At 35.0% G+C, this 13,013-nt stretch overlaps 1 protein-coding gene across 2 annotated transcripts in view; it reads left to right on the top strand.

The window, feature by feature from the left end:
• kcnd1 (potassium voltage-gated channel, Shal-related subfamily, member 1) overlaps positions 1 to 12,493 on the top strand; it is a 69,429-nt gene extending 56,936 nt beyond the window's left edge. For both annotated transcript variants that reach the window (XM_087781258.1, XM_087781257.1), the window contains exons 5-9: positions 3,767 to 3,929; positions 4,454 to 4,537; positions 6,941 to 7,036; positions 7,913 to 8,163; positions 10,009 to 12,493. In XM_087781258.1, the coding sequence (XP_087637384.1) occupies positions 3,767 to 3,929; positions 4,454 to 4,537; positions 6,941 to 7,036; positions 7,913 to 8,163; positions 10,009 to 10,216 (802 nt within the window). In that variant the 3' untranslated portion in view covers positions 10,217 to 12,493. The remainder of the gene's footprint in view (positions 1 to 3,766; positions 3,930 to 4,453; positions 4,538 to 6,940; positions 7,037 to 7,912; positions 8,164 to 10,008) is intronic.
• The last annotated feature ends 520 nt before the right edge of the window (positions 12,494 to 13,013 follow it).

The raw sequence follows: 13,013 nt of genomic DNA, 5'->3' as shown, positions 1-13,013 counted from the left end.
AACATAACACTAGTTTTTAACTCTTTCTCTATCTCTGGAAAAACAAACTGATCACTTTTAAACCTCAAAGGTCAACAGCAGGAGAGACCAGTAGGCTGCCTCGCGCATGTGAATAAACAACGTCAGTTTTTTTTGTTTAAACAGCTTCCCATTGATCTGCCACAGAGACGTGCAGGTAAACAGCAGAGCTCATCCTCAAACTATCATCCAAAATATAGTTATTTTAAAGTTAAAATTAGATTTAAAAATCATGATTGTGACATTCTTTACAAGTGTAGCCTTCTAGAGAGACATGCTATCCCGACTTGCAGCCTTCAGGAAGATCCTTCTTAAGATTCATCTTCTCATCTTTATGTAAATTCCCTGTTGTGCTTTTTTTTTTGCCAACAATTACAAATGCGTCCCTTCTCCTCCCAGAAGCCTCTCTGTTTATCCCCATCGATCGTCTCCCGGCTGCCGATAGCATCGTCGGGCTGAGGAGGCTGCAGGTCCGGAGAGAGAGTGACCTGTTGTTGTGTTAAATCATCACCGAGTCATTGGGAAAACAAGTGGCGATCGGAAAGTTTGTGAAGTTAGAAGAAGAAGGTCGACTTCCTTCTTGTTCTTTTTTTTTTTTTTTAACGCAGGCATAATCCTCCGCTGCCTTCACTTCATTACCTGGAGATCTGATTTGCTGGAGAGTCGGAGCTGATTTGCATTTTGAATAAAGGAAGTGTTATCCCACTGGAGGAAGATAACGGTTTAAGAAAGGAGGGTAATCACCAACTTTATAGTGTTTTAACGATCAGCATTTCTTCATGATTGTTCGGCTTGAGTTGAATTCTTGTGTTTATTTTACATCACTCTACCTGTGACGCCAACGCTGGTGTGTTTTGTGATTCAATTCCAATTACAGTTAACCCTCCCTGGGATGTACTGGTGTCCTCCGGGTACACTGGTCTCCTCCCACAATTCGAAAACACAACTTTATTTAAATATATATACAACAAAAGAGGTTTGTGACTGAGATATAACACAATATAATTCATATTAAAAATATTTATAGCATGTCGAAAACAATAACGTCCCTTCAAAACAAAAGCCTTTTTTTGTCTGGCCTTGTCACCTGCTGTAGTACATTTGACACTTACGCATCATGTGTCAAACTAAAACCAAATTCTATTGGATGCTAGATGAACATGTAGCAAGTTGCAAAAAAAATGTGTTTGAGGTATCCCTTATATTGTTTCTGGGTCATGTTGAATCAAAAGCCGGAAACCAATGTGTTTAAGGTATCCCTTATGTTGTCTCTGGGTCATGTTGACGCAAAGGCCTGAAAACTAATGTGTTTGAGGTATCCCTTGTGTTGTCGCTGGGTCAATGTGAACCTAAGGCCCGAAAACAAATGTGTTCGAGGTATCCCTTGTGTTATCTCAGGGTCAAGGTGACCCGAAGGCCCGGAAACAAATGTGTTTGATTTATCCCTTGCATTATCTCAGGGTCAGTGTGACCCGAAGAACTGAAACAAATGTGTTTGATATCTTCTCTGGCTTCCATAAATATATATATTCAGTGATGAAGGTCGTTCACCTTGACCCAAAGACAACACAAGAGGTTCCTCAAACATATTTGTTTTCAGGCATTCTGGTCACATTGACCCCGGAAATAACTCAAGAGTTAAGTTAAATCAAGGCTCAAAAAATGAAAAGCCTATCATCCAACCTTATACTTCCTCTTAGGAAATGTATGTACATTTAGTAAATATACAATTAGTTTTGTCAGCGACTTAGATTGTGAAAATATTTATTGTATTATTGAGTTTAGATTTTCCACACGCATGAGCATGTGCTTTAATTGCTATTAGGCCTGCAAGCTGTTCAGGGTGTCCCTTAGTATTTATAATTTTTTATTTAAAGATTTATTTTTCTCTGTGCTCTCAAAAGTATAAAAATGTATTCAAATATATATCAAAGTGAATTAAAGTGTTTACATAAGTTAAGTTTCAATGTTATTTTAAAAATAAATCTACACTTTTGAATCGTTTAAAAAAAAAAATTACAATTACATTTTGTATTGATGTCCGAAAACATAGAACTCTAAACATAAAACTCACTATAACACTTTTCCTGTAAGATTGAACCTCTCTAACCCCGACAGCTCTTTGATTTCCTTTAAAGCACCTATTTTTTGTCCAGAGGACACAGATGAGTGCAGCACTAATCTCTCACTTATTCGGTCCAACTGAGAGAAACAACCATCTTGGCCACTCGCCTGCACTGTAGCCCCCCGGCCCCCTCTCTCACTACCTGTGATTAATGGCTGAGCACAATGGAAGGTGAAGGCCGTTGGTGTGTGTGTGTGTGTGTGTACGCCCGGGTGTGTGTGTGTGTTTACAGCTGGATTATTTAATCATCTGCTCGTAATCAGTCAATGCTGCGACTCGTCCTCCTGATGATGACAAGTCAATCTCACACGTTTGCACCTCAGTTTCAAAGTAAGAGCTTCTTAACCAATAGATAGAAAACATAAATACACTATTTTATAACAATTGATAGCACTTTACTACTTGTTTTTTTGCTTTCAAATCATACTTTATTTTTTGGTTTATTTTTCAAAATTATTCTGATTCAAATTTGATCAGCTATTGTTACTTTTTGTGTTTCAATTAAACTTACGGTTGCATTCATCGCGTCCTCCGCTGCTAAAGGAACATATGAATCCGGCGATGACTGAGGACGAGAGGATACAGTCGACTCCAGCAGCTTTTAAAGCTGATGTTTGGACATATTTTGGTTTCAAAACAAATGAAATCAGTTAAGACTTTGTCAAGAGTCATGTGGTCTGTAAATTCTGCAACACCAGAGTCAAGTACTCGACTATACTATAAATATATACTCGTTCCTGAACTATATCTGTTTGTTCAATATTGTATCGCAATTAAACTTCAGGTTGCTAGATGTCAGCGGTCATTACGTCCTTTCACAGGTAAATAAACAATGAAATACAGAGAAATGACTAAGGATGAGAGGATACCGTCAACAATAGCAGCTTTTAAAGCTGATGTTTGGATATATTTTGGGGATAACTGTGTACAAGAGGATACAATCAACTCCTGCCTCTTTAAAGCTGATGTTTGGATGTATTTTGGTGATGACTGTGGACGAGAGGATACAATCAACTCCTGCCTCTTTAAAGCTGATGTTTGGACATATTTTGGTGAGGACTGAGGATGAGAGGATACGGTTGACTCCAGTCGCTTTTAATGGTGCTGTTTGGACATATTTTGGTGAGGACTGAGGATGAGAGGATACAATTAACTCCAGCCGCTTTCAAAGCGAAGGTTTGGACAAATGTTGGTGATGACTGAGATGTTGTACTCGACAATACTACAAATATATCCTTGTTCCTACAGTATCACAATATATCGTATTGTTTCGCCAGATTCTTACCAACACATACCCTTAATGTTAAACTACTTTTCTTGGGCATAGTTTGTGTCTCTTTGTAATCCTAAGGCAGGCAAAATAGTAAGTGGCCCTAAAACGCCGGAAACAAAATTCTTATGGATGCTAGCTAAACATGTAGCAAGTTGCAAAACAAATGTGTTTGTGGTATCCCTTGTGTTGTCCCTGGGTCAAGTTGACGCGAAGGCCCCGAAAACAAATGTATTTAAGGTATCCCTTGGGTTGTCTCTGGGTCAATGTGACACGAAAACAAATGTGTTTGTTATACAGCTTAACATGTGACCTCCTGATCGATGAAGGCTTCTTCTGTCCTCCTGCTGCAGATACGGCGACATGGTTCCGAACACCATCGCAGGAAAGATCTTCGGGTCCATCTGCTCGCTCAGCGGAGTGCTGGTGATCGCCCTGCCGGTGCCCGTCATCGTGTCCAACTTCAGCCGGATCTACCACCAGAACCAGCGTGCCGACAAGATGAGGGCTCAGCAGGTATGACATGGATCATCTCATTACTTAATGTCGACTCCACAGGAGGCTTTCTTTGAGTACTTGTTATATTATATTCATCGCAGTTGAATCGGCTTCACATTTAACCCCATGTAGATGATATTAAAGATATGAACCTGTTTTTTATTACTTGTTTAAAATGACAGGATTAAATTACACTTCTCTATTTTGATTATATATCTTTAAAAATAACTATAATATTCAATTTGGAGGAAAAAGCGATTTATTATGATGTGTTATAACAGGAGTGCCTGACAGAAAATGTTTAAAAAATAAAGAGTAAGTGAGCAGAACATATTTCACTGTGAACTGTTTTTACCTTCAGGGGGGTTGTCCATAACAATACAGGTTCAAAAGTTCTCCTTGTAACAACCCAAATCTTCCCGGGATGCTTGGTTTGTTTTTTTGCAAAAGTACAAAAAGGAAAAAAATGGAGTTTGAGAAGCTGCATCAGTGTGTCTTCTTGCTGACTCAGCGCTTTTTGCTGTGTATTTCTGCCCTCACAGAAAGTACGTTTGGCTCGAATCCGCATGGCTAAGAAGGGAACAACCAACGCGTTCCTTCAGTACAAAGAAGACCATGCACTTGGGGTGAGAGCGCACACACACACACACACACACACACACACACACACACTGACAATTGATAGCTACACTTCCTGACAGTGATGTTGAAAGCCGGAAACACAGATGGAGACGAAGGGGTTGAAGGGATGGATTCAAGATCACTGAAAAAAAAGTATCTCGTACATAAAAGTCTGGATGACAAAAACAACATTTCAAAAGTGTGTCCTTCTTGCCACGCATGTGAATCGACGTGTATCGAGTGTGTAGGCAGGTCCCTGTGGTGGCAAATTATTAACGCTTTAAATCATTTTTCACTTCAATAATTCATCGGATTAACATGTAAAAAGCAGAGACGGTCGGTCTTTTTCTGTCAAAGAAAATGTAGAATCCGTTAAATACATTTTTCCTGTTTAATCTTGTGTTTGATTTTTTAAACGTCCTTCGCGATTACAAACTAAATTTGTCGAGCGTACGCAATTATCCAGCTCTTAAAAACGAGGATCGCTCGTATCACAGCGTTACATTGTTCATTTACGTGGAAGCTCCACAGTTTCCTCCCACTTCTGCCTCCGCTCTCCAATTCTCTTTAATTGCTTCATTTTTTCCGTAGCAGAAATAGTGCATCACCTGTTTTTCGTCTGTAATTACTACAAATGTTCCACTTTGTGTTTTGATTTCTTGGAAAGAGTAATTTTCTCCCTTGAAACGTACCTTGTTTGCCTTTCATCGAACGCACATTTATTATCTGCAAACTCACAGAGACAAACGCGATGAATTTGTAAAGTATAATAACCAGGTAATGTAGAAAAATATTCCTATTTGTTGCCTGAAACATCAGAGGTTTGATTTTGAATTGTTGTAGAGGAAGCAACGTGGGAAGTGTAATGTTCAATTACAATTAAAGATCCTTTGTATTGTTGCGTTTTGGAAAACAAGAATCATGAAAATGTAAAAGTATGAAAAAGAAAAGTACAAGGGAAAGCATATTACATGGCGATATATTGCAATTTTCTTTTCTACGATACTGTATCATATTTCAAGTCGATTTAAAAAATAAGTAAATAAATAAAGCGACGATAAAATACAATGACTACTATGAGATCCTGGCCATGACTGAGGACGAGAGGATACAGTCAACTCCAGCTGCTTTTATTGTAATTGTTGTTTGTTTGAAAACAAATGAAAGCAGTTAAGATTTGTTTAAGACTTCACCCTAAATTATGAGTAAAGTTCTCGGACAATACTACAAATATATTGTTGTTCCTACAGTATCGCAATATATTGTATTGTTGCTCCTTTATCGTGATCAAGTTAAGGGTAAATTAATAGGTACTTAGCTCAAATAACTAGCTAATATTCAACCAATAAACATGAACCATTATGATTTATTATAATAATCTAATAAATATATATATATATATATATATATATATATATATATATATATATATATATACAATTATTCCTATATAGTAGATACAATATATAATACATGTTTAATATGATCTGATATAATATATTAAAATATATACAATTATTCATTAGGTTACATATTGTCATGTTTATTATACCTATTATATTATACATATTATAAAAAATACATTAAAAGTGTTTCCTGTTTCTTAAACTTCACTGATATCATACAATAAGATATTAAGATATCACCTGAGTAACAGCTAATACCTTAGTTACACAGGTATTTTTATAATAATAAATAATACCATGCTATTTGTAGTCTTCTCTGTTGTTGAAAACATGCCCGATACAAAAGTGCCAATACAATGCTTCCCCCTTCAGGACAGACGAGGATTAGCAACAACATGTTAGTCCCTTCTTGGTTGTTTTTTTGAAAATTAATACATATATTTAATACTTTTATATTGATTGTGTGTCTGAAATTATACGTGAACTTTACAGTTGCTTTTACAGTTTAAAGTTTGATGGATTTAATTCAAAAATAGATAGAACTGTGGGAGAAAAACAAATGAAGTATAAAGTAGTGAGCTGATCGGAATACGAGCATCCGGTCTGTGTAATCTGAAGCTGGACGAGAGAAAGAGCGTTTATATTGTGTGTAATTCTCTTCTAAGAGGATCACATTAAACTGAGATGCTTCTTAAAATAGCGAAGATTAGCTCTCAAGGAAATCAACCATCAAATTATAATTTTAATCAGATTGTTTTTCAGGGTTTGATATGAATCCGCCCTTTTAATAATGTGTTAATTGCGTTTTAATTTATGAATCAATCAACATTTATTCTGAATAATTCGAGCAAATCTACTAATGGTTGCTCTGATGTGGATGATGGAACCTTTGTAATAATATTATTTGCATCATGTCTCAACAAATAAGGTTTTTTTAAACTGTATTTTATGTTGAAATGTCGACTTTGAAGTATGAATTTGATGTATTTGTGGTGTGTTTAGGATCGAGACAGCGACAACACGGCTCTGTGCGTGAAGAACAAATCGGCGTTTGAACACCAACACCATCACCTGCTGCACTGCCTGGAGAAAACCACGGTTCGTTTGGACTTTACATCACAGATTTATTTAGGTTTATGTTCTTACGATACATTTGAAGTCATATTTAAAAACATTCATGTAAAGAAAATACAACTGTCAATGAAGAAAGTTAGATGAAGTATAAAACAACGTTTTTGTGATTGATAGAAAAGTGGAAAGTATTTTGAAAAAGGTGAACTCAAAGGTTTATATAAATTATTTGTCTTGTGATACACAAATAATGACAAGTAAAGGTTAAAAAGTCTTGTTGTTTAAAAAAACAATGTAAAGAAAAAAGTACGTACAACACACAGGAACAATAGCGTCAACAAATTAATATAATAATTAACAAAGTGTGTTTAAAAAAAAATTATTGCTCATTGAAATGCTCTTTAAATACTTAATCCTTATTTTTTTTGTGTCCATTCTTCATATTTTAAAACTCTATAAATGATGAAACGGCAAATACAGTCAAGGGAAAATATCTTGTAATGCTATGCTGAGCTAATTAAAACTTCATGAAGTATATTTTAAGTGTTTATTAACAATATTTAATTTTAATGCTTTTAAATTGACAGCATTTTTAAAAAATGACATGATATTTTTTTGTAGAATCAGCAAATTAGTTTGCTAACCTCAAGAAAAGGACATGAAAACATGTGGCTAAGCTAACTAGCGCTTTTAATCCAATTTGATTTTACGCAATGGTTTTGCTAACCAGCAAGCTAACATGAGAGTTAATGTCAACTATGAACATGTGTTATGATGTGAAAAACTGAACAAAAATGCCAAAATGAAGTAGTAAATTAATGATAATTATGAGTTGTTATGATGAGTATTTTCAAGTATTTTCAAGTATTTTAACATGTACGAATATGTATTTTCTACGTGTAGAACCATGAGTTCACAGATGAGTTGAACTACAGCGAGCTGTGCATGACCGAGTCGGTGGGCTTCCGGACCAGTCGCAGCACGTCCCTGTCCAGCCAACAGGGGGCGCAGAACAACTCCACGGGCTGCTGCCCCCGGAGGGCCCGCAGGAGAGCCGCCATGCGTCTGGCCAACTCCACCGTGTCGGTCAGTCGAGGCAGCGTCCAGGAGCTGGAGACCCTGCACCTTAAAACCACCTCCATACCTCCACAAACGTAAGCAACACCCCATCTACCTGACAGTAAATTATGGGAATCGTTTTGTGTTTAACTTCATTTATTTGATTAATTACTATGATATATATCAACATTTATATTATGCTTTTTATGAGTACTAAACGTTGGATCAAAGTAGATTTAATTTGATAAGGTGACCAATAAACATTTGGGATATATTTGGGATATGAGCCAGGGGTGTGTATTCGCAATAATCTGGGGGTACAATACATATCACGATACACAACAATACAATTAGGATTATCTTTATGTAACATTTTAAACTTGATACTATTATATTTGATATTGATGCCATTGTTGATACCTTGAGGATGAAAATAATTTAGCTACTATTTACTACCCTAGTTAAGATATATTTGTGATACTGTAGTAACAAGGATATATTAGAAGTATTGTCGAGTACTTGACTCTGATGACTCTTGACGTAGTTGTAACTGCTTTCATTTGTTTTAAAACCAAAATATGTCCAAACATTAGCTTTAAAAGCGGCTTAGGTCGACTGTATCCTCTCGTCCTCAGTCATCAACGGCATCTCAAGGGATTTTTTTTTTCCTTTAGCTGCTTTAGGACCTAAATACTTCTGCCATTTATTTACTTTATTTAATACACACTTTGTTAAAATATAAAAAACATAAAACTACTATGATATGAATAAATTAGGATTTGTAAGGCAAAAACTAAAAACATTTAAATCGATGTTGTTGGGTCGCGGCTAAAATATTAAAATATTTAGGTTTATTGATGTTATGACTGTATCCTCTTGCCCTCAGTCATAACCAGGATGGATACATTGTTCCTTTTGCTGCAGAGGACTTTATGACTGTTTTATTTTATGCTTGGACTTTAAAATAACTTTGAGAAAAGAAAATAGGATTTAAAAAACGTTTTTATCGATCAAGTGCCGTTGAATCGTGGTAAAAAAAAATTGCGATATTAAAGTTTATCGTTATTTTTATGATTGTATCCTCTCGTCCTCAGTCATGGCCAGTATATTGCAGGATTTAATTGTTCCTTTAGTTGCAGAGGACGTAATGGCTGTGCCATCTAATTATTTTATTTTATACTCACTTTATTGAAATATAAACCATAAAATAACTTTGATGAAAAGAAAATAGGATTTAAAAGCAAAAAAAAACTTTTCTAATTAATACAGTGCTGTTGAATCGTGGTGATTTTTTTTATTTTTTATTAAAGTTTATCGTTATTTGTATGACTGTATCCTCTCGTTCTCAGACATCGTCAGTATACTGCAGGATTTAATTGTTCCTTTACCTGCTGAGGAAGTTAAACTGCTGCCATTGAATTATTTTACTTTATACTCACTTTATAGATATATAAACGTTTAAATAGTGTGATTAAAAGAAAAAAATATGATTTGAAAACCAAAAAAACCGTGGCCACAAGTTTAATTGCAACACAAAAATGAACAAACACAGTGAATATTTGCATGTTAATTGTAAATATATATATTTTTTAAATTGAATTATTTTTTTGAATATAAACCATAAAATAACTATGATAAAAAATAAAATATATTTGAATGCGATTTTTAAAAGAAGAAAAAACATATATATAGTGCTATTAAATATTGCTGCAGTATCTGTATATATATATTTCAATATTTTCTTTTGACACTAGTCGAACTATACATCGACTTCTAATGACACTTAAACTAGGGTTTAAGGAATTTATTTCTCCTTGTTAAAGACATTAATATTCAATTATATTTGGACCAAAAACACTATAAGGTTTTGAGTCTGACACGCATGTATTATATTCTGTTTTTCTTTGTGTGTTTTTTTTCACTTGTTTTTCCTTCTCCAGCCGCTCCAGTCTGAACGCCCAGACCTGCCACATGAAGCTGAACTGTGGGGAGCCAGACTTCACTGCCGCCATCATCAGCATCCCGACGCCGCCGGCCAACACGCCGGACGAGAGCCTCCCTCCGTCGCCGGCGCCCATCCCTGGCATCCTGCGCAACACCCGGGCCACCGCCTACACCCACGAGACCGTCAAGATCTCCTCCTTATAACCTCTGACCTCACCTTTTTTTTGCCGTCACCTCGCCGAAAAAACAAAACAAAAAACAAACCCACCTGTACACCTTAAATCTCGCCGAACATCCCAGTGCGACGCTCCTCACCTGGAAAGGAAATGAGAAGAAAAAAAAAAATCACGCTACTATTTTTTTTTCCACAATCTTGAACTTTGAACCCTAATTGCACAATTTTGGGACGGTTTTTGCTTTGCGTCCCGACGGCACAAAAGATTGCTCAAGGATGGTCTAGAATGATGACTCGGAATAGACCGACCTCTGGGTCTGGAGAAAAGAAACACCGTCTTCATCTCTTCTGCCTTTCATTAGAACTGTTTTTCTTTTTTTTAGGCGGAACTGTAACAGAAATGCTTTTTATTTTTTATTATTTTCACTGCAGTGCTGGATTGGATATTTTCCGAGTCAAACTCTGGGCGATCTGGAATTTGTACAGATGGGATTGATCGTTCCAGCAATGAATCATGGGAACTTGAGGCTCAAGGAAGGATCACTGTTCACATATCTACACTAAGCATGTCTGAGCAGTGTGCAACTGTTTCCTTTTTTTCCATTTTTGTTGCAACAACAACAACAGACTCTCAACCCGATGGTTGAACTTTTATTTTTTCTTTTAACAAAAATATGCAACGTACAACAAGCAGGAAAATAGCATCGACAAATGAAAAAACAAATACTCATTCATGTATTATCAAAGTGTGTTCGATAAATCATTTATTGCAGGGAACAAAAAACAATGTAAAGCAACTTATTTATTTGTTATGCGAGGTCATGACAAATGTAAACAAAAAAAAAAATAGATTTAAATGGAAAAGGAAAAAAAATGTCTTCAGCATGAAAAGTTTGGATGACGTGCACTTTTTGAGTTAACACAGATATGATATCAATGAAATACTCTTAAAACACTCCGTATAAAATAATCCTTTATTTTTATTCCTTCAAAGTCCATTTTGTTGCTAAACAAATAGTAATGCAGTCAAGGGATACTATCTAGCTATGCTATGCTAAGCTAATTGCTAAGCTAACTTCACGCTGCCCTAACTATCTTTTAAGTTTTCTTTAAAAAAAATGTTTTTAAAAAAGCTTGTGAACCGATAATAAACGAAAACTTGAATCAATAAAGGCATGTAAATGACTTTGGCAGTTTTTTTTGTAGAATCAACGTATTATTTAAAAAACTCTAAAAAAGTACATGACGTGACGTGGCTAAGCTAACAAGCGCTTCAAAGCTAACTTTATGGTTTTGCTAACTAGCACAAAATGTATTTATAAGTAACATTAGCTTAGTTAGCACTAGCTCTTAGAGGTCCTTATTAACTTTTAGCGCTTTGAGGACACGCTAATTTAGGCTAACTAGCTTAGCTCTGAGAAAACTTGTTTTTTAAATTAATCTTAACAAAAGTAAGTTAACGAAAAGCATTTCATACGTTATTTATATTTTATAACCCACATTTTTTTGGGAGCACATGATGATGATGTCGACAATCTGTCTAAATAAAGAGTGCACGCTATCGGATTGCTAACGTGTAAAGTATTTCGGCGTCTCCTCGAACCATTCCGAAGAAACCGTGCGACACAATGACCAGAAGATGTAACATATTTTGTATCATAAACTTTCACCTGCATCTTCCGATTCCTCAAAAGATATTAGTACTTAAAGAAGAAAAAAAAAAGAAGAAGAAGAAGCTGGAAACGTCCGGGTGTGTGACCGGCGTTCCTCCATGCATGAGCCTCGTCCAGTAGAAGTAGAACTACTGATCATAGAGATTTATCAAGCATATCAGCGAGCGGGGGGGTGGACATTGTTTTTTTTTTTTTTTGCATGATGTCGCTTTGTTTTTGGGTTTTTTTCATCTTCTTTTCCTACTCCGGAACTTTCAAGACGATTGTTTGCACCACGACCAAATGTAGAAATAACAAATTATATTATTGAAATGTTGATTTGAAGAATTAAAAATGAAAAGAAAAAAAAAAAAAAAATTCGGGCATGTTCCTCGCCGGAATGAAGATTACGAGTACGGATGTGTGTGAGCGAGTGTGTGTATATACTTGAGGAAGTGTGTGTTTGAATGATGAGCAGTCACAAATATGCATGGATACCGTTGTAGGTATTTTATCTGTTTTCTCCTGCAGTCAAAAGAATAGAGAAGGGTTTTCTTCACTGGAGGGAACTTATATATATATATATTTTATTTTTTTTAGAATTTATAATTCTATATAAATATGAAAATATTTTGTGGCTTAGTTCTATGGAATCATATCTGTACCATGGGGATATTGAATGGTTGAATTTACCATTTTAAATGTTAAAAATATATATTTTAATTAATTTATTGAAATATTATTGTTGTTTAAAAAAAAAGAAGAAAATAGATAGATAGATAGATAGATAGATAGATAGATAGATAGATAGATAGATAGATAGATAGATAGATAGATAGATAGATAGATAGATAGATACTTGAATTCAATAATTTGTATATTGAAAGGTTGATTTTTCTTTTAAATAATAATTGAAATTAAATTCGAACATAGTTGTATATACTAATTGCATTAATTAAAATAATACATTTTCTGAATTTGTATATTTTTTTAAAATCTGTAGCCTTTTTAAATTGTGTATCGTCCTGTGACACTATTACAACAATGTCTTTACATTGAGTATAAAAGGTTACAGATAAAATAATATTTAATAAAAAAGGAATTATTGGAATTGAAATATGAAACTCTATGGTTAAAAAAAAACAACAAAAAATATTATTTTATTATAATTCGT

The sequence above is a fragment of the Callionymus lyra genome, chromosome 19 (assembly GCF_982586985.1).
Source record: "Callionymus lyra chromosome 19, fCalLyr1.hap1.1, whole genome shotgun sequence".
Taxonomy (NCBI): Eukaryota; Metazoa; Chordata; class Actinopteri; order Syngnathiformes; family Callionymidae; genus Callionymus; species Callionymus lyra.
The sequence above is the reverse complement of the archived record's forward strand: the minus strand, read 5'-3'. Positions and strand labels throughout refer to the sequence as shown.